The 20,028-nt window shown below is 42.2% G+C and overlaps 2 protein-coding genes across 5 annotated transcripts; one reads left to right on the forward strand and one right to left on the reverse strand.

Annotated features, from left to right (window-relative positions):
* Nucleotides 1-832: 832 nt before the first annotated feature.
* stk35l (serine/threonine kinase 35, like) lies at nucleotides 833-6,197 on the reverse strand. The gene is made up of 3 exons (XM_077014702.1): nucleotides 5,714-6,197; nucleotides 3,863-4,630; nucleotides 833-2,166 (listed from the first exon to the last, which is right to left on the reverse strand). Exons 1-2 carry the CDS (start codon nucleotides 6,195-6,197, stop codon nucleotides 3,897-3,899), a joined length of 1,218 nt encoding a protein of 405 aa, XP_076870817.1. The 3' UTR covers nucleotides 833-2,166; nucleotides 3,863-3,896.
* On the forward strand, nucleotides 6,082-18,094 carry cnga3a (cyclic nucleotide gated channel subunit alpha 3a). 4 transcript variants are annotated; one of them, XM_077014699.1, is made up of 13 exons: nucleotides 6,082-6,217; nucleotides 10,016-10,163; nucleotides 10,412-10,525; nucleotides 11,274-11,333; nucleotides 11,422-11,482; nucleotides 13,650-13,787; nucleotides 14,038-14,154; nucleotides 14,328-14,501; nucleotides 14,899-14,958; nucleotides 15,356-15,481; nucleotides 15,718-15,819; nucleotides 15,919-16,025; nucleotides 16,138-18,094. In XM_077014699.1, exons 6-13 carry the CDS (start codon nucleotides 13,687-13,689, stop codon nucleotides 17,520-17,522), a joined length of 2,172 nt encoding a protein of 723 aa, XP_076870814.1. In that variant the 5' UTR covers nucleotides 6,082-6,217; nucleotides 10,016-10,163; nucleotides 10,412-10,525; nucleotides 11,274-11,333; nucleotides 11,422-11,482; nucleotides 13,650-13,686; the 3' UTR covers nucleotides 17,523-18,094. The 4 variants fall into 4 exon arrangements, with proteins under 4 accessions (XP_076870814.1, XP_076870812.1, XP_076870816.1 ...); XM_077014697.1 differs by lacking the exon at nucleotides 6,082-6,217 and adding an exon at nucleotides 6,498-6,909; XM_077014701.1 differs by lacking the exons at nucleotides 6,082-6,217; nucleotides 14,899-14,958; nucleotides 15,356-15,481 and adding an exon at nucleotides 6,498-6,909.
* The last annotated feature ends 1,934 nt before the right edge of the window (nucleotides 18,095-20,028 follow it).

A 20,028-nucleotide genomic window follows, 5' to 3' on the forward strand; every position in this document is an offset into this window, starting at 1 on the left:
CTAAACACAAATATGTTGAACCATGATATGTTGAATCATGGGAGGTACAGTTTCACATTATGTGCAAAGAACAAATAAAGTAAAACCGAATGACATCGCAAATGTGCTGACTAGAGCAAAACAAAATGAAAAGACACGAGCAGAAATATGTGGTGATCCCCAGCAGGGGACAGCCAACAGTTTTTTAGAACAAGAATCACTGCACAGCTGTTGTCCTGTTTGAAAATCCAAAAATGTGTCACTTATCTGATTAATCAAAATCAGGCACATCTGAGAAGAAAAAAAAACTAAATACGTAATAGTGACTGGACTTGAGAAACACTGATCTAAAGTAAAAAAAAAAAAAATTGGTTCCAATTATTTAAAATGAAAATTAGTCAACACCAGAAGCACAAGAAATCTATGAGAAGTGTGTATCCAACAGGGCTAATGACTTGTTTCCACAACAGCAGAGAACAATCTAGCCATTAATACAACAGAAAAGAAAATAAGAGGAAGAACATATTAAAAATACTGGTTAAAACTGAGGTTTCAACTAGTGCCTGACCTGTTCAAAACCTTTGACAAAAGGAAATAAGAATCAAAACATGACAAACAGACACCAGCTACCACTGTACCTCTGCAAGAGCACTGAACAGGTGTATTTAGTGGATAGGTTCTAATTACACAAACATGCCGAGGTAGAACTACAGCACACACAAGCATGCTGGCAAGCACGCGCGCACACACACACACACACACACACACCCCCCCACACACACACACACCCCCCCACACACACACACACCCCCCCACACACACACACACACACCCCTACACACACCTCTACACACACACACACACACACACACGCACGCACACCCCCACCCCCCCCCCCACACACACACACACACCTTTCTCCCTCAAATGGTTCAGATCAAGTCATGAGTGGACCTGCCGCAGCATTTTGCTCATGAACCAGTAATGTTTCCATGGTTTCAGTGACAAAAAACTTTTACAGGAAACCCACCAATTTAAGCAGCATTTTAAAAGCATTATCACATAGTAATGAATCTGCTTATACAAGGTAGCTGGGCCTTTAAACACAGCCAATAAAAAGGCAATGAACACTTTCAATGAATAAACAGAAGTACAAATAACCGCTTCAAAAAGAGGAAAAAAAATGATCCATATATGCCCCTTAATCATGCACCAGCATCACAGTCAACCGATTACCACAGTCAACCGATCACCAGATCCTCTGACACTGGCCACTGGTTCAGCATTTACCAGCATGCACCTGTTTCTCTGTTCTTTTGGGGGTAGGGGGTAGTGCACTATTCACAGAGCACTAGGGGGGAGGGCTTAAGCTCTTGGTGTTCAACTGGAACTCACTGGTTTAACTGGTTTTGCTCAACACTCAAAGGGTGGGAATGTAAACAGCATGGAGACCACACTGCATACATTTACAATAAAGTATAAATAACCCCAAGGCACATGAAACAATAATAAATCTTATATTTTAAGCTATATAACTAGCTGATCTATATAGGCTTGTTGGCATTAAAATGACAAAAAAATGTGATGTGGTTTAAGTGTACGTTTACTATGCCTATCAGGGAAGGATATCAAGTATTTTCACGAACCAAAATTTTTTTTCCTTTGGTTGCAGTTGAATGTCTTAATGTATTTCTGGGTGAGACAAAATTGCAGCTCACTCACCATTTCCAAAGCAGGACAGTCAAGACATTGTGTATTGAATAACAGCTGGTTAATGTGTTATTTTGAATGCACTTACATTTCCTATTTGGAAAAGTATAAAATGTGTGTAGAATATGTTCATAAAGTGTTGCTTAGTAGGTGAACATACACTAAACATGAAGTCTCCAGCTTAGATGAGGTGCTTAAAAAAAAAACAAAGACATTCTCAAATCCCAGGCAACAACAAAAATAAACATTCCTCAAGTCAGAAGAAAATATAACTATAAAAAACAATATAAAACAGAAAATCAAATAGTACGTAGAAGGAGTAACACATTTCTGTCTGTTGCATCCTAATAGATAACTGCATGGGAGCAAGCTTACACTTCACATTAGATGTGCAAGAGAATCTTCACAGTAGTCCAAAACAAAAAGTCGTCCCTTTGTTTCACCTGTGCAGAGTTGTGGGGTCCAGTAATGAACAGCCTGGAAAAAGAGAAAGCCATGTGTAAGTAAGAGCCGAACGCACGCTGAGGTCAGAACAGTGGATCTCGTTAGCGGCGGGACACAGGTGGCACACGTAAGGGGTGCCCCGCCCTCACACGTGCTCTCCCTAACAGGTGTGCCCCAGTTACACATACAAGCCTCGTTTCCCTCCGCAATTTACCAGAGACTAACGAAGCAGCGCACGGATCTGATAAGCACGTGACCAGCCGACCTATGTACATCATCAATACCAGCCCAGAGTGGTGTCCACGTGAGAAGCTCCATGAGGAACGTGACATCACCCACGCTTTTATTCTCCGCTTTGCTGCACCACGCGGTTCTGAAGGCCTCCATCAGCCGTCCCCGCCCTCCTCCACTGCAGCACTGTGCTGAGTCATTAGTGCTGCTCCCAGGCTGCATCTCCCTCTCAGACAACACGCTTGGCTCTGTTCTCCCGAGCACCTACATTTGTTTACAGCTACAGTTTGCTAACGTAAAGCGAACCCTGGCCACAAACTACAACCTGCTCCCAACCCTAAACAAAAGGGTCCCTGGTAAAGGTCATTTTAATTCAGAGATTTTTTTTAAGCGTAAATTTGAGGGAGACAACAAAATAAGTCATGAGGAGTCCAAGCAAAAATGCCTTACAACACGTTTATAAACCATGTACACACACACATATATAGAACATCTTTAGTTTGTGGTTTAAAATCAGCACAAAACCAAAGCCCTTCCCCAATGCCTTCAGCCTCCTCCCCCCACTCCTGAAACAACACACACTGCAGTCCTGTCTGCCTTGCCCCACAACAGCGGTAATGGCAGCCCAGGAGGACGAGTGGGGGATGGGGAGAAGCCGTGAGCAGCTCCAGCCTGGAGCAGCGGGGCAGACAGCTGTAAAGGACTCATTAAGAGCAGGAGACAGCAGCACCGCCTCCCTGTCCTTACCCCACCTTGCCCTGCTCTCCTTCAAAACAAGCCTCCAGGAAACACACTGCTCGCCAATAAGCCAAGCTAGCCTATTCGAACACACTTTGCAATAAAATGAAAGAAAAAAAAATCAGTGTAATTAAGCTTTACTATGCCAACAGCATGCAGAGTTCCCACAAAACCCAGAGACAAATTTCCTTTCTGCGTAGCTACTGCATTCTGAATCAAGTCAGCCTCCATTTTGGTTTCCAAAATGCTACACATGATTGTGAGTCAAAGCTGAGCAATCCCACCATGTCTGAATGCACTATTTTCAGGGAAACATAGTAGAACCAAACACTAAAATTAGAGGTGTCAATTCCAGGTTCAGAGATTAAAAATCCTCACCAGGATTTTGCTCAGGCTTCCTGGATTGTGTTGATTCTACTAATTTTACCTGGATTGCTAATTAGAAAATCTAGCAAGCTTGCTAGATTTGACACCACTAACTAAATTGACACCACTAACTAAAATAAGTTGTTTAGGCTCCAAGAAAGTCATCAACTGAAATCCTCTTCTTCAATTATTTCAAAGTGTAAACATGAGTTACATGTACTACAAAAAATTATGTTAATCTTTTCCATCAAACCAAAGCTAATTAAATTAAAACAATATTTTCAAAGGCAGAATCAAGGTCCACAACACAGATGTAAACAAAAAAAACAGCCCTCCTGTTCCAGCATATCAGCGTGTAAACGTGTGGCAAGAGGACAGCCCTGCTGAAGCTTACCTACATACGTCACATGAACAGGCAGCACACGTGATCAGGCAGCACACGTGACGCGTCCCATGCGGCCGTGCAGCTCGATGGCGTCGGGTCGGTCCTGAGGGTTGACAGCCAGCATATCCTGAAGAAGCTTCCGAAGCGCATCGGACATCTGCGAGCGGCGTTTCTGGGGAATGTTCAGCACCATCTTGGGGTTCTCGAGCAGGGCCTCGCCCACAGGCACGATGTCCGCGCCCTGGCGTATGTACGTCCCCAGTAGCTCCCGCTTTGACTCGGCGTCGATGAATGTGATGCGCTCAAGCATGGCCCAGATGATGATGCCCAGCGCGAAGATGTCCGCCTTGGCCGTGTAGTGGCCCTCCCACACCTCAGGCGCCATGTAGAAGTCCGAGCCGCACGCAGACGACAACCAGAACTTGTTGATGTTCACGCTGCTCCTGTTCCTTTCTTCGGGGTCCCGCTGGTCCCGGCCCGCACCCAACCCCACGCCCAGCCCTGCACACACCTTGCTCAGGCCAAAATCGGCCACCTTGAGCACAGGGGCGCCCGAGCGCTCAGAGATCAGGATGTTGTCGGGCTTGAGGTCCCTGTGCACGATGTTGTTCTGGTGTAGGAAGGCCACGGCGCCACTGAGCTGCAGCATGAAGCTGGCGTTGGTGCATGGGTCGGGCCGGCGCGAGAGGATGAACTGATTCAGGTCTCCACCCTCGCAGAACTCCATCACAAACCACAAGTAGCACGGCTCCTCCACCCCTGACAACACCCGCTCACCTGAGCACAGGACATGATGCATTACAGATGAACAGATTACAGATTTGTGTATGACAAATACAAGCACAAAATGTTCACATCACACTTTTCTTCTAATAGGATCAACCATGGTGGCATATACAAAGTTTATGGTATTCACAAGTGGAACTTTCTCCTTCATACATGCTGGAAGTCTTGCTGTTTGATACCCTGATACTGGAGAATTTGAGCCTTTCTTGTCAATATTCAATGAATCATTGACTAATTGTAAGTACTTGTATATATGGATAAATTTTGCAACTATATCAATATAAGGCCACAAGACAACCTTAATCAAAATAGGAGGAAAATTTGTTTTCATGAGCTTGACATGGATCAGATATATGCTATATATTCTAAAATTAAAATCTCGTAAGTCTAGACTCAGAGTAAGTCTAGAATATGTAATATCACAATGCATTTAAAACACATTCAGCCATTTTGGTGACTTAAATGATTCACAATCACTTCAAAATACGAAATAACGTCTTCCTGGAAACAACTAAACTAAAAATGGTGGACTACAGTTATATCTCGTTCTATAAACGACACCACAGCAAACCACCAACAGCACATTTGATATGAAATCCTGAAAAAAAAAACCAAAACAAAACCAGAAACAAATCAGGTCAACTAGTACACTACTTCCTTGTTCCGTGACCCTCTTCCAAGACATTAGGGTTGCATAACTCGAGGTGGGGGAGGGTTGAACATCTGACCGGTGCTACGTCAACACTGCGTGGAGTACATTAAACGTCACGCTGATACGTCGAACAATGGAAACGTCCAGCTTGGCCGTGTTTCCACGTCTTCGGACAAATCTTAGTCATTTCTAATAACAGCCCTATGCTTTTAACTCGAATCCATATGGATAATTTAACTGATGTGCTGAAATGTGCAAAGAAAAACATTCAACAAAGTGCACGTCCATGCTGACGTCATCTAGGACATGTAGGCTAAGTCCTTTAAACTCTCACACAAGCAGAGTCGACCAACATCTACTCCTTCTTTTTTGATCGTCCTGTGGTCCGCTACAAAACAACAGGCAGTAAACGTTTGTCTTACCCTTCAACGAAGTCTCCACCAGCCGCAAATACTGCTTGGATCGCTTGTTTCCGTGGCTCATTTTCTGAGCCATGCCATTCCTTTGAAGCACACACTCCTCCAGCTGGACCACATTCTCGTGTCGTTTCTCCAAGCTCGCCAAGGCCCAGAACTCAGCAAGAGCCAGCTCCACATTTTCAGGCGCATCACACCGCAACTTCTTCACAGCCACCATAGCGCCAGACCTCCGCGCAACCGCCTCGTACACCACCCCGTAACTACCTCTACCGATCTCACGGACCAGACTGTACCGCGGGGCGACCACCTTCCGCCCTAAACGCCCATGTTTCAGATGATCGCAGTCGTCCTCCATCGTGCCGTCTATATTCCCGACTCTTGAAGGTCGAAGAACAGCTGTGTGTTGGGTCTTCTCTGCCTCATCCTGCGAGCCTGTCCTGTTGCGGGCTCTCGTTACCCGTCTTCGCTCTGTTCCCCCTGCTTCCATTACATCTTATCACATAGTGGGTATGTTTCTGGAACTTTCTACACCACACATAACTAGGCTATACAGAAAAAAAACACAACATTATCTTATTAAAGTACTGCAACGCTAAATACTTGTTTTGTTTTTGCAAAGACATAAACCAACCTTCCTTCCGGACTCCTCAATAGGCTAAATGGAATATGCCCTGAATGAACTGAGAGCATGCCCGGAGTATTCCAATCCTCGGTGTAGAGGGGGGTTCCATTTGTGTGGCCAACTTCTTAACACTGTTTTCTTTCATTGTAACATTGTCATTATTTTCATTGTATACCATAGTTTACCAAAAGTAAGGATTTACTGTCATAAACAGGCGTATATAAAAGAACTTCAAAAGTTCTCAAAATTCCCAATTTCAAAGTTTTGATTAGACGAAGGTTTAATGCAAAGTTGTTCTATCTGTGGGGTGTAATCATTTCTTTCTGAGATTTTAAAAACGAGCAGGTTTTTTCTCTGACTTTAACGCAATCAAATTACGATATATGGGATAAGAATGAAATCGTATGCCTCCTATGCATTGCTTCAGAATGGTTCAGCCTCTGCGTGTCAAGCGTGTGCACGTGCGCGATGCTACGCGTCAGCTGCACGTGGATGAGCACGCTGACTCCAAGAGCAAATACAGGTCAGGAGAGAGGAGGTCCGGCTGTGTGCGTGGTACTTACAGGACACATCAAGGGTAATTAAGGAAGTGTGATTGGTACAGTATACATGTTCCCAGGAGCTTTGTTTGCATAAAACTCTAATAGTTTTATGAGCTTGCTAAAGAAAAATAACAACACTGGATATCCCAAACTAAGCAGTGTTGGGATAAAAATGCACTTAGTGAACCAGGTCAGATTAGCCCCGTTTCAATTAATATCGTCGGATATGATGGCGCAGAACGGACTCGGCTGAATGGAGAAAAAATTATTACACAGGTTAACATGACTTATTGGTCTGATGACTAATGACAAAAATACAACCAGGAAGTGAACCAGATAATGTGATGAAGCTGGAAAACTTGTCGATGCTCTTGAAACCATAGAAACAGACATTTACTTTACGGTTGGTCTAATTCCGTTGAGCTCTACCTATACTGACGCAATTCTTCACTGCCACCACAGACAAAACTCTCTCATCAGCCATTTGCTGTGGCCTCATCCCAGGAAAAGAGGAAATACAACATGCAATCAAGATGGCTGAAAAAAATAATAAATATAATAAATATAAAAGTCCCCAGAATAAAGCAGCATGCAGTGCTTGCTATCACCTCCTCTAAAATATATTAGGAATGCAGTCACTAAGATGTTTACAGTTATTAACAAAACCTGCACCAAATGGTATTTGCTTCCTTCTGCAAGGTTCTCTTTTTAATCTAACAGGTCCAATTGCATTCTGGCCTGTTTGTATTAATGCTAATTTGCTGGTAGTGCCGTGTATTGATATTTTCATTGCCGTCTCTGGTTACTACTTATTTCCAGTATATTGTAGTTATTTCAGGAATGCACAATCGAATTGTCATACAACCTGATTGCAGATTTGTAACTCATATCTTTACTTAAGTACAGGAATGCATAAGGTTAAGTTGTTTATTTTATTTTTCCATTAAAGGTGCAATGTAATATTGTGTTGAAAGTGGCATCCTATGATCAAACTAATTAGATGTCTAACACATGCTTAGGTACACGACAAATAGGAATAAATCTGTCCCTCATTCTAAAAGACACGAAACAATGACAAGCGTCTGAAGAGTGACTTGTGTTTATAAGTCAATTTATGACATGGTCAAACTGAACTGGACTTGACCACATAGCCAGTCATCCACTAGCACCACCTGGTGTTTACAATGCGTAATTGACTTAAACAGTAGTAAATTTCTCGGTGTCAGATTTATTGGCCATGTCCAAGGATGCACTGTGTATGGTCATAACTGATAGGAAATAACAAATTTATTAAAGTTTGCACTGAAAAGTGGCACATCAGACCTTTTTCTCATACTTTTTCATGTATAAACTTGTTCCTCCTCTTAGAACTTGAGAAGCACTTTGCTTGCACAGGAGTTCTGTCTGTTCTCTTCTAATTTATTTCTGAGATCTCCGGTCTTCCATGAAGGAATATACCTCCTGCATTGTGCTCTGTCTGGTTTCTTTGATTAATCAGTCAGGAAATATATATCCGAAGTGAATCTGCATTTATTTTTGTTACTCTTTGATACATGGTTTATATTCTTTCATTTGTATCATATAATTTTACCAAAGCACAAAGATGTCTGCTTTAGAAGAATGATTAATGATATAACTGACTTTAACTGCTGTATGTAGCCCTCTGTGTAATTGTAAAACATTATGGAATAGAGGAATATTGCTATATCATACTGACCTGTATCTATAAATCCATGTGCCACTAGGCTGCTTAATAAGTTTGTGAAGTGCATATGTGGACATGTGTTTTACAGAAGGTGAATATAGGCATGTATGTCCTTTCAGTCGCTGAATGCAGCAACAGTGAGCAGTGTAGACACACAGTCTATGTGTTCCAGACAACAGAGTGCCATGCAAACCGCTGGCGATGGAGTGGGCTCAAGGGTACGGCACTCTTTGGTTTTGAGTGGCTGCCATGGCAACTTAACAATTGTTACGAATGGCTGAATTTCTGCAGTTCTCTTGTGAATTCTCACCTCTCATGCATATTGTGATTATTGTGAAGGCATAAAATGAAAACAAAACACAAATGCAGGTTGACATGCAAATGCCAAGCTCCAGTCTGTAGCATATAAAACACTAAATTAATTCTCCAGCCTTCCTGAATTCTGCATATTCAGGCCAAGTATCAAGAATCAGCGATTGTTTGTATTGGAGACCACGGGGTGGCAAGCAGTCAGAGGATTACTACATTTTACAGCAATACATCGAGCAGATAGATTTAGCACAGGTTCACACTCTTATAAACAGCCCTTAAGTAAAACAGGATTTATACCTGACACTTTGCCTTTGGCTATTTCAAAGCCTTATTGTTGTGATGAAAGGAAAGACATAAAAGATCTAATAGAGAAAGCGGCAAAAAAAGGCCAGATGGGGAGCCACACTTCTTAACACAGGGGCATCTAACAGTATATCAGTCTGTGACATAACCCATCGACTTAGCCTGCTTTATTCATCTTAGATTTTTCATCTACTCTGACTAAGATCCAGATGAACTTTATGGTTCTGTTTTCATCATTTGTCTTTTTTTGTTTGGTTTGACTTGTAAAGCACATTAAATAGCCTCATTCATCTGTGCTGTCCAAAAAGCAGATCTTGCCTTGCCCACATTTCATTTTCACCCTTCAGCACTAGAGTAGAGATTGCGGTGAGGATGAGGATGAGGAGATGATGTCATGCAGATGAGACGCTAGGATGATAACCTTGCTCCCATGTTCCTCTTACACATCACCCTCACCCAGAGACATGAAGTAGGAAGACGCATGCGTTGTGGTGGTTTGGGTGAAGCGTGTCATCACATATGCTGCCTCCTCGCATTAGAAAAGCGATGATGATTCAAGAAGCAAACGGAAGATGTGGCGTCCTTGACATGACAGCCCCATCAAAGACCATTTTGAGAGCTGGGTGTAGTTATGCCCTGGGCTTGTGTGTGTGTTTGTATGTGCATGTTTGTTTTCCAGAGGTCTTCAGAATGTAGAACTCTTTCGGATGCACAATTGTATATATTCTGCTATAAAAGGGAAAGGCTTGAAAAAATATCACTATGGTCTTATGTTTAGTTTTTCAGTCAGCATTTCTGAAGTGAATTGTTCTCTTCCACAGGGGACTGACCTGCTAATCACTGCACTTCAGAAGGACACTGCAAGACAGCATTTAATGAAGCTAAATGTTGTCATAGCAACATCTCACTTTTCTCAAGACAAATCTCCCAGTTCCAAAATACAACAACCAGACATGACCTTGAAATATGGCAAGTATTTGGTATTCACAAATGGATGCCACTCATATAAAATAAATCAACAAAAAAATGTAAATATAGCAGAATATATAGAAAGAATCATTGATGATTATTTTTTACTAACATTAACTAGTAGCTTTGTTGAAGATAAGATGTTTTAGGTTAATATTTTAGTTAATGTGCTGGCTTGATAGACTCATGATAGACTGTGCATACGGCAAAGTGAAAAAAAATAACCCTAACAAACTTCTTCCATGAAGAATGGTGACTAAGCATGCAGTCCAATCAAAGCTTTGCTAGAAGAACATGGTGGGTGAGGACATCTCCCTACTCCATCCAGATGATGGTCAGGGCTGGAGAGGAAGAGGAGTCAGGTGAGTGGAGGGGGTGCTGGATGCTGGAAGCTACGGGTGGAGGACAGATGGAGTGGAGGACAGATGGAGTGGAGGACAGATGGAGTGGAGGACAGATGGGGTGGAGGACAGATGGAGTGGAGGACAGATGGAGTGGAGGACAGATGGGGTGGAGGACAGATGGGGTGGAGGACAGATGGAGTGGAGGACAGATGGGGTGGAGGACAGATGGAGTGGAGGACAGATGGAGTGGAGGACAGATGGGGTGGAGGACAGATGGAGTGGAGGACAGATGGGGTGGAGGACAGATGGAGTGGAGGACAGATGGGGTGGAGGACAGATGGAGTGGAGGACAGATGGGGTGGAGGACAGATGGGGTGGAGGACAGATGGAGTGGAGGACAGATGGGGTGGAGGACAGATGGGGTGGAGGACAGATGGAGTGGAGGACAGATGGAGTGGAGGATGTGGTGGGAAAGTGTTGTGAGTAGTGGATTATAGGTGAGGAAAGGAGTACAGAGGTGGAAGAAAAGCGACAATCTGAACAGAATGAATGTTTGATTTTACATCACTCCATTTTCATGTGGTTGCAGATGTCAACTGCAAATTATAGAGAACCATTAAAATGTAACAAAAAATCATTAGTTGAACTCTAGTCTTTTGGAGCTTGCTGTGTTTAGTGAAACCTTATGTTACTTATACACTGAACAAATCACTAGGCTGTGTGTCCAATAAAACTTTTTTTGTATAAATCTTTTCAATGTGCCCAGTGAGTGAGGTTTAAGGGCATAAAGGAGGAATTCATAGGACTGGATGACATGACATTAAAGGTCTGTATATCTTTCTCTTACCCTCCCCAGTATATTACAACTCCATTATTCCACCTTTGTCATTTCTTCATTGCTCTGGCTGGTACAGTATCTGTTTCAGAAACTCTGACATCATGTCCAGATCAGCAGAGCGGTCAGCACATGCTGAGGTAAGCTCAGTGCAACAGGTGTATGCATGATTTGTGGGGCCGAATCCAAGAAGAAGCATTAAACAGCTCAGATAAGTGCTCAAGCCTAATCTGGGATTAGCGATGCAGCTTTGCAGATTGCGTTGAGGATTGCTCGGGTGGAGGGGGAGAGCTGTTGGTGCAGTGCAGGTGGTGCCACCAAATGATAAGTGCTGGTCCATCTCAAAAACGGATTGGTTCAGCGTAACACTGGCTGGCTAATAAACGTGTTCATCTTAAAATGTGCCAAGACAAAAAACTAAAGACTGGATTTTAAACTGACAATATTGCGATTTGAGTTCAAGTGATAACATTAGTCAAAGCAATGACGAATAGCTCAGTCTGCATCTGTTGGAAATACTGCTTATAAAAATCAAACAAGCAAAAGATACTGTCCACTTCACAATATAAATAGAACTGCTGTGTTTAAGAATTCATTTATCCGTCCTGTTTTGAAGATGTTTTGGACAAAGTTTGCTACATGGCCCAGCGTTATACTGTAGGTGTAGAAGAGGAAAATGTTTGTTTTGTACCCCATAAATAGCCTGTTACCACTAAATTATCTGACTGCGTTACTAGGTTAAGTATGAAAGCGGGCGAGTTTGGATTTAAGGGAGGGAAGAAGAAAGGGTGAGCACCAAAGATTAATATTAATGAGATGTCTCGCGCTACACTACAGCTCTCCCACAGCGCGTGGTGGTTCACAGTGGTGCTGAGGACTCCGCATGTCGCTCTCAGGATTCTCACACCACTCAATGCATAAAACTTAAATATTGCGGACAACGGACTGATATGACGACCTTCGTAAAGAAAAAACTGATTTTTAAAAGCATGGATTATACACACATTAAGACATCAGATACTTTGAAAAAGGAACCGTTTGAGGATTAATCAATATGCGCACTCAGAGGAGATATAATCCCAGTTAAATCTGTTGATGTGATTTTTGTTACTAAATCAAGCCTTTCTGGTAAGTTTGGACTAGTTCACATTTCGACAACGCAAGAATGAAATACAAATATAAGAAAACAATTGCGCTCGGATGGCGTAATTTCTGCGTGGTAATTTCTGCGGGATTTATATTTAGTTATGCCATTTTGCATAAAAAAATCTGCTTAACCAGATTGTTAAAAGACAATCTGGTCTAAAAGACAAGATTGTTTGAGAGCACAAAACTGTCACTATCTCATTCACACGCATAATAGGGACGGGCAACGCACTTTACCTTAATGTCTGCACATTTGTATACTGTTTTAGAACAGTTTATAATTCCACAGTTTCTCATTAAACAAGACAATCAGGATTAAAAACTGATTCGACGAGGTAGCCTATGCTCATTGAAATCCGACAACGTGTAGGCTAATTAAACCCAAGGACCAAGCCTGCCTGCTTCTGACCTGTGCAGTTTCTTTGTCCCAACGTTTTGAGTACTTTGTAATGCGGGCTATGCAAATTTTAAAGACATTTTCTCCCACGCCACAATAAAACCAAACAAATGTAAAAAGATAAAATTTTAATGAAGCACATAACTAAAAGAACTAGAAAGTATATATCCGTCCATGACAGGAACAACATCACATTACTTATAGAGGGTCGCTTACTTCTGTGGTCTTGGTACATTAGGTGTCGTGTTGTGTTGTAAGGCAAGGTAAATCTCTGCTTTTGTTTTTCACGGCGTGGCTCATCCTGTTTAGTGTTTAGGCAACATGGGTAAGCAGGTTGTATTTTTAGACCGAGCTCAGATGGCACTATCGGTGCGCCGTGGAACATCTCTTCTGGAGCAAAGGGGCGCACCACGTGTACAGCTTTTCACGCTGAAGAGTCTCTAATGATAAACAAGCGGGAACTGGCAGTTCAAATGCACTCAGCTCACTTGGCATTAAAATAAGTTCACCTTTGAGCTATCTGATATGAGCAGTAATGAATACAATTCATGCCAAACCACCACCTAGATCCGCATATATTTAATTACCTCCTCAATTTATGAGAAATAATGAGCTTGCTAATACATACACATAAATCTAATTATTATGAGCACATAACGAAGGCAACATTTAACGGGTGGTAAAGCTGTTAGCTAGCTGTGCTGGTATGTGAGATATGGACCATGATGCTGAAGGGATATGTAAACGCTGGCATGTTCTCACAGGAGCTGCATGGTTCGTCCGGAGTGAAGGTGGGGAGAAATGGCAAAGATCTGCACCAAGCAGTCGTACCCATCCAGCCAAAGACCATCAGTCCGAGCCTCAGAAGATGAACTGGATGAAACCGAAAACAGTGCCAGCAGGTTTGACAGCATTATGGCTTATGTTTTTTTGATGGTCTTGACCCTTTATAACTTTGTTTTCCTATATTCAATAGGTATATTAAAAGGCTTAGTAGTATCCACCATCACTGTGCAGAAAAATCTGCATCTTTTGAGCAGTGAGCTCAAAACTTTTTTGTATGCGAGCACGAAGGTGTCCAACATGGCAGGTGCGACATAAAGGAGTTGATCAGTTTGTGCTTCTGTCTCCTTGCTGTTCTCTGCATCTCAGGCCACACTCTGTAAGTGACGACACGACCTCTGACATGCAAGGGGTCATTTCTGTGGCAACCAGTCAGCTCCAGGAATCACGCAGGAGCTCGTTTACAGGTGTTGGGACCATGGCCAGGTAACTCCCAGACATTATCTTCAACAAATTAGGTGTATGTGCTTGTATCATAAGAACAGATGGTACTTTATAACAACAAGGTTTCAGAAACATGTGCTAAAATGTGTAACGTATGCAGAGAAAGCTTCATACTGTACTGCATGGGGTTTTAGTGTCATGTACCCATGTCCTAGGCTCTCCCACTTCCTGTTTATGCTGCGGAACTGGGCGTCCAATAGGCTGCACCGTGAAGCCGAGCGGCCAGACTCCTTCCTGGAGCGTTTCCGCGGGCCTGAGCTTAAAGATGTCTCCAGCCGCGGCAGCAATGGCCGCTCTTCTACACAGCACCCGGACAGGCTTCAGAAGAAGTAAGTAAGTCCTGGTGTCGTCTTTACTGCACAGATGAAAATGATGCGAGTGGCGGCACCAGTGCTACAAATGGTGGTGTGAAGTACAATGGTGTGAGAAAGTGGGGAACTGGCTTGCACCTGTACTAATGCTATCAGCATTGCCCTCACTGGCCTGACGTGATGAGGCCAAGGTAAAATAAGGACTGGGCCAGAATGAATGACCGATTCAATGTAGAGAGACAGTATGCAGATTTCCACTTAGGTCCCACATCGAGGAAAACTAAATAGTGAAGTGCAGTAAAAATATAGAAAAAGTATCAGAGTAATAGCCATGCAGCACACTTCAGTTTTAATGTCTGCAGAATTTTCATCAGCGCTGATAATGCAGAAACAAAATGGTTTCTTCCTTCCTAAGTGAAACAAGTCAATGGCTCCTTGCAGTTTACAATGTGAACAACTGCAACAACACAGATGAGTAAGTACTCAGTAGTTACAGTAGATCTGAACCCTTAGCACAGAATACATGATATAGTTTCGTGATATTTATCATTTTACAATTTCACTACGCAGCAATGTACAGTCAATGTACATCCTATACAAATATTCATCACTAATCCACTTCTGCTCCAGATGTCCTGAATCCTAGACATAGTTATTAAGCATAGAGATATCGTGATGATGGTTGTAGCAATGTTTTCTATAGACTCCTTGGTTTAATGCACTTACTAAAGCCTATTTGGTAGTTTTTGTGCTGCCATCTACAGGCAAGTAAATGACAATACACTACAGTAGAGTAGTGTTTAGGTCAATAGTCCATCCTTGTGCAAAAAAAATGTGGGTGCTTAAATAAAAGCCAAAAGTGTTACCTTCAGCAAAAAGGAGGAAAAAGAGAATGATGAGAAAAGAGAGAAAAAAGATGGAGACAAGAAGGACGATAAGAAGGATGAAAAGAAGGATGATCAGAAGGATGAGAAAAATGCTAAGAAGGACGAGCTGCTGTAAGTACAGTTGAAGAATAGCCTCCAGTCTGTTAGACCAAACCCAATAACCACTAGATATGAAGTGTGTTCCTTTTATACCACCACATTCAACAGATGATGTCTTCTTTGCAAATAAAATAAAAATTCACATTGTGCATTTAAAAATGATGGACACTATCCCCGTTTTTGCATATACTTGTAAATGTACTTTGTCTCTTTAAAAATATAGATGGTGACAAAGTTTGTGTCCTCAGGAAAGAGACGTGGATCATGGATCCAGCCACAGACAATTATTATCGATGGCTGTCAATAATAGCAGTACCAGTATTTTACAACCTGATGATGCTCATAACAAGGTCTGCCCATGAACATCTGTAATAAACTTTACATAAGCTTGGCAGTGTTGGGGTTGGTGTTACAATGCTTATTTTATTGTGCTGTTCTAATTCCTACAGAGCCTGTTTCAATGAGCTTCAAGACATGTACACAATTCTGTGGGTCATTTTAGACTATACCTCTGATGCTCTCTACTATACAGACACATATGTAAGATCAAGAACAGGTAAAGATAGAGCACTATATTTTAATCTTGTAATGGTTTATAGTTGGATGTAATTTAAATGTAGAAATCACTAAGTATGAAACAGATTCTAACATGACTTTCCAATTTTCAGGATTCCTGGAGCAAGGCCTCCTAGTTAAAGACACCAAGAAGTTGATGATCCATTACAGAAAAACCACACAGTTTAAATATGACATTTTGTCAATGATTCCAACTGACATCGTGATGCTGAAGGTGGGATACAACAACCCAGAGCTGCGCTTCAATCGTCTCTTTAGAATGGCCCGGCTCTTTGAATTCTGTGATCGCACCGAGACCAGAACCAGCTATCCCAACATCTTCCGCATCAGTAACCTCGTACTCTACATTTTGGTGATTATTCACTGGAATGCTTGTATATTCTTTGCCATTTCCAAAACCATTGGCTTTGGCACTGACACATGGGTGTACCCCAACATTAGCCATCCAGAATATGGACGACTAGCTAGAAAATACATCTACTGTCTATACTGGTCCACTCTAACGCTCACCACCATTGGAGAAACGCCTCCTCCTGTCAAAGATGTTGAATATTTGTTTGTCATCACTGACTTCCTTATTGGAGTTCTGATTTTCGCTACCATTGTTGGTAATGTTGGTGCCATGATCTCTAACATGAATGCCTCCCGTGCAGAGTTCCAAGCCAAGATTGACTCCATCAAACAATACATGCAGTTCCGCAAAGTCACCAAAGACCTGGAGGCCAGAGTCATCAAGTGGTTTGACTATCTTTGGACAGAGAAGAAGACATGTGATGAGAAAGAGGTGCTGAAGAATCTGCCAGACAAGCTCCGGGCCGAGATCGCCATTAACGTCCACCTGGACACGCTGAAGAAGGTTAGAATCTTCCAGGATTGTGAGGCCGGACTGCTTATAGAGTTAGTGCTCAAACTGCAGCCTCAGGTGTTTAGCCCTGGAGACTACATCTGCAAGAAGGGTGACATTGGAAGAGAAATGTACATTATCAAGGAAGGAAAGCTCGCTGTGGTGGCGGACGACGGTGTCACGCAGTTTGTGGTACTCAGCGACGGTGCTTACTTTGGAGAAATTAGCATCCTTGGTATCAAAGGCAGTAAAGCTGGGAACAGGAGAACAGCCAACATCCGGAGCGTAGGTTACTCTGACTTGTTTGCCTTGTCCAAAGATGACCTGATGGAGGCACTTACGGAGTACCCTGAAGCCAAGAAGGCCCTGGAGGAGAAAGGCAGGGCCATATTGATGAAGGACAACCTGATTGATGAGACAGTGGCCAACACAGGCGCTGATCCCAAAGATCTGGAGGAGAAAATTTTGCGGTTGGAGAGCAACCTTGATGCAATGTCTGCCAAGTTTGCCAAACTCATGGCAGAGTACACATCGCACCAGAGCAAGATCAAGCACAGGCTCACCAACATGGAGAGTAAAGTGAAGACGCTACGATCAGAACATCTGTCTGAGGTGGTGGAAGACAGCAAATAAGAAAACATAATAGGCACACAGTGTGAATGGGCACAGCATAGACAATGGGATCAAGACAGTGTAAATAGTTAGCACTCTACTTTTAAATTGTTAATTTGCTTTATGTGAGCTTATATTGCTGTCTGTTAAACCGTTGAGGACTTTTGTTCATGTGCACTCACTGCTCAGTGTTGTTAGCAGTGTCTTGCGCTCTGCTTATACTGATTGTGCATGAGACTATACAGTGCTGCCTAAGTAGTGTCATGGAAATGCTCTCTTTATCTCCAAGGACAATTCAAGATGCAAAAATGTCTTTCAAAGAATTTTGAGTATGCCAAATACTAAAGCCACTGGAGGTAATGTGCAGACTGTTACAGAGCCTCAAACATATCAAAGCTCTAATTTAACAAGCGTGATTCTAAGAGGCTTTTGCTCAACATGTGTTTGTGTTAATTCTATTGATTAATGAATATAATTTCAATGTGAGTGTACTGCCGTCTAAACACGTTTTATAACTGTCTAGGATTGAAATGATTCCTGAGGCAATGCATATAATCAGAATTTTTTTTTAAATACACAGCATCCCTGGTGGAATGAAGGATGTTTAACTGATTTTAATGTTCTTTAATAAAAGTTTTTAAAAATGATTGCGTGTCAATCATTTTTTTTTGAAGAAAGGCTTTCTACTGGGTTGGTCAGTGAGCAGTGTATAAGCACCACTGCACTGCAGGCCTCACACAAAATCAGATATAGTGATGAAGAAGCTGACGGATAGCATTACATGTATATACACAGAGCAGGAAACCTTATAAACACTGAAACATCTGGTGTGTTAATTTAATGGTTTGGTCATCTCTGCGTTAAACTTACTATGAATATATTTTTGCCGCTGCTGTTTTTGATGCTTTCATTATAGTTTGTCTGATTTGTGCTTGAAGGCTAGCTGTATAAAGAACAAGATGGTGCTTTAAATGACGTAGGAGAAATGTATTGCGGTAAAAAATAAAAATCAGACAATGCAGTCACTGCAGACAAGTGTACCACCATCTGTAAGCTTGATTTAAGGTAAAAATGTAGAACTGTTGGACTGTTCAGTGTAATGAATGTTTTATAATCCTGGCAGGATGTGATGCGATTTTGGGAGAAGGGAAATCAGTGCAAGATTTGTAACACAAGCTTCATGCTGCTGGGACACATTTACCTGTATTACCTGTTTTCCAGTTATTCAGAACCACTCAGCCAAACCAGGTGGTGATCTCAGTGCCGAAGGATCATCATAGGCCATGGTGTTCATGGGAAGTCTGGCAGAAACGCAGGTTAGGGAACATGAGCCATACTCAGGCTGGAAGTGAGATTGCAGTTTAAACAGACTGAGAGACCCAGGACCCCTGTGTGTGCATCAAGGGATCGCTGGACCCTGATGCTCTGGGACCCTCAGCCTGAGCAACAACACGATCAGGTCAGACGCTGGCGCAGGAACAGACTTGCTGAATGCACAGACCCAACACCAGCTGGCGTAGTCACTGGACCTCAAACTGCTGCTAGTCGACTGCAGTGTTGTAATACCACACAAAGAAGAACTGTAGAGACCTTGGAAAGGAAAAGGTTTTATGGGACAAACTTCACTTGGTAGGTGGCTTAATGTCAACGAATGTCATACCAGTTTTAACAAGGTTATGGTCAGGTTTAACAATATACTGTGCTCTGCAAGCTACAAATGTACGAGTTCATTTGCACATGATGAATTTTAGGTACTTTTATGCTTAGCACATTAGCTCTGTTACCTCAGAATATCAACTCTTAGCAAACTCATCTTCAGTAAGTAATTCTATTCAAGCTGTGCAAAGAATTTACTTTGTGGTACATATACTACAGGGCAATATCATGGAAGAAAGCAGTGATTCTAGACTATGAACATATAAAAAAAACCCAAACACCTTTACCAGAACTCTTGGTTAGAACTACATTGTAGGCAGACTACAATTACTTATGGAAGTTTGGAATGGCATATCAGCAACATATGCACTGATGCCCTTAGAGATAAACGTCTCTGTCTTGTAGAAATGTGCATTTTGAGTCTTATGGAGTGTTGCTTCCAAACTTGCCTGTAGTGTACGTATTCTTGAAGATAACTTTCAGTGACGGTTTTTCTTCTGATGTTTCATCGTAACGCAGTACCAGTCTTTACACAGTAAAAACACATCAGTCCCTTGAATTGCTAACTATTGGCTCAGGCACGAGACACTGGGTAAAAGTTGACTGAGAAATGTGATTCATGTCTGCAGCTACCTCAGCCAGTTCCAAAGCAAAGCAAATCTCAGGATCACCATGTGTTTTAAAATCCCAGAAGACTGATATCTGTAAATGTAATTACTTTCTAGACATTTTCATAAGACAACAAACAAACAACAAAAACAAAACAGCCCTTTTAAACTCATGACAAAGGCAGGACTCTCTAGCCGTGAGGACTTAGGACAGCTTTATGTTATTGTACCACAAAACAAACAAAAAAAAAAAAAACAAACAA

The sequence above is a fragment of the Brachyhypopomus gauderio genome, chromosome 8 (assembly GCF_052324685.1).
Source record: "Brachyhypopomus gauderio isolate BG-103 chromosome 8, BGAUD_0.2, whole genome shotgun sequence".
Classification (NCBI taxonomy): Eukaryota; Metazoa; Chordata; class Actinopteri; order Gymnotiformes; family Hypopomidae; genus Brachyhypopomus; species Brachyhypopomus gauderio.

Bases quoted from the DNA above. Each gene is read 5' to 3' on its own strand.
- stk35l (XM_077014702.1), bottom strand. From the start codon at position 6,197: ATGGAAGCAGGGGGAACAGAGCGAAGACGGGTAACGAGAGCCCGCAAC. The intron at 4,631-5,713 runs GTAAGACAAACG...TCCTGTGCTCAG, and splicing joins GGTGGAGACTTCGTTGAAGG to GTGAGCGGGTGTTGTCAGGG.
- cnga3a (XM_077014699.1), top strand. From the start codon at position 13,687: ATGGCAAAGATCTGCACCAAGCAGTCGTACCCATCCAGCCAAAGACCA. The intron at 14,155-14,327 runs GTAACTCCCAGA...CCCATGTCCTAG, and splicing joins GGTGTTGGGACCATGGCCAG to GCTCTCCCACTTCCTGTTTA. The intron at 15,482-15,717 runs GTAAGTACAGTT...TTGTGTCCTCAG, and splicing joins GCTAAGAAGGACGAGCTGCT to GAAAGAGACGTGGATCATGG.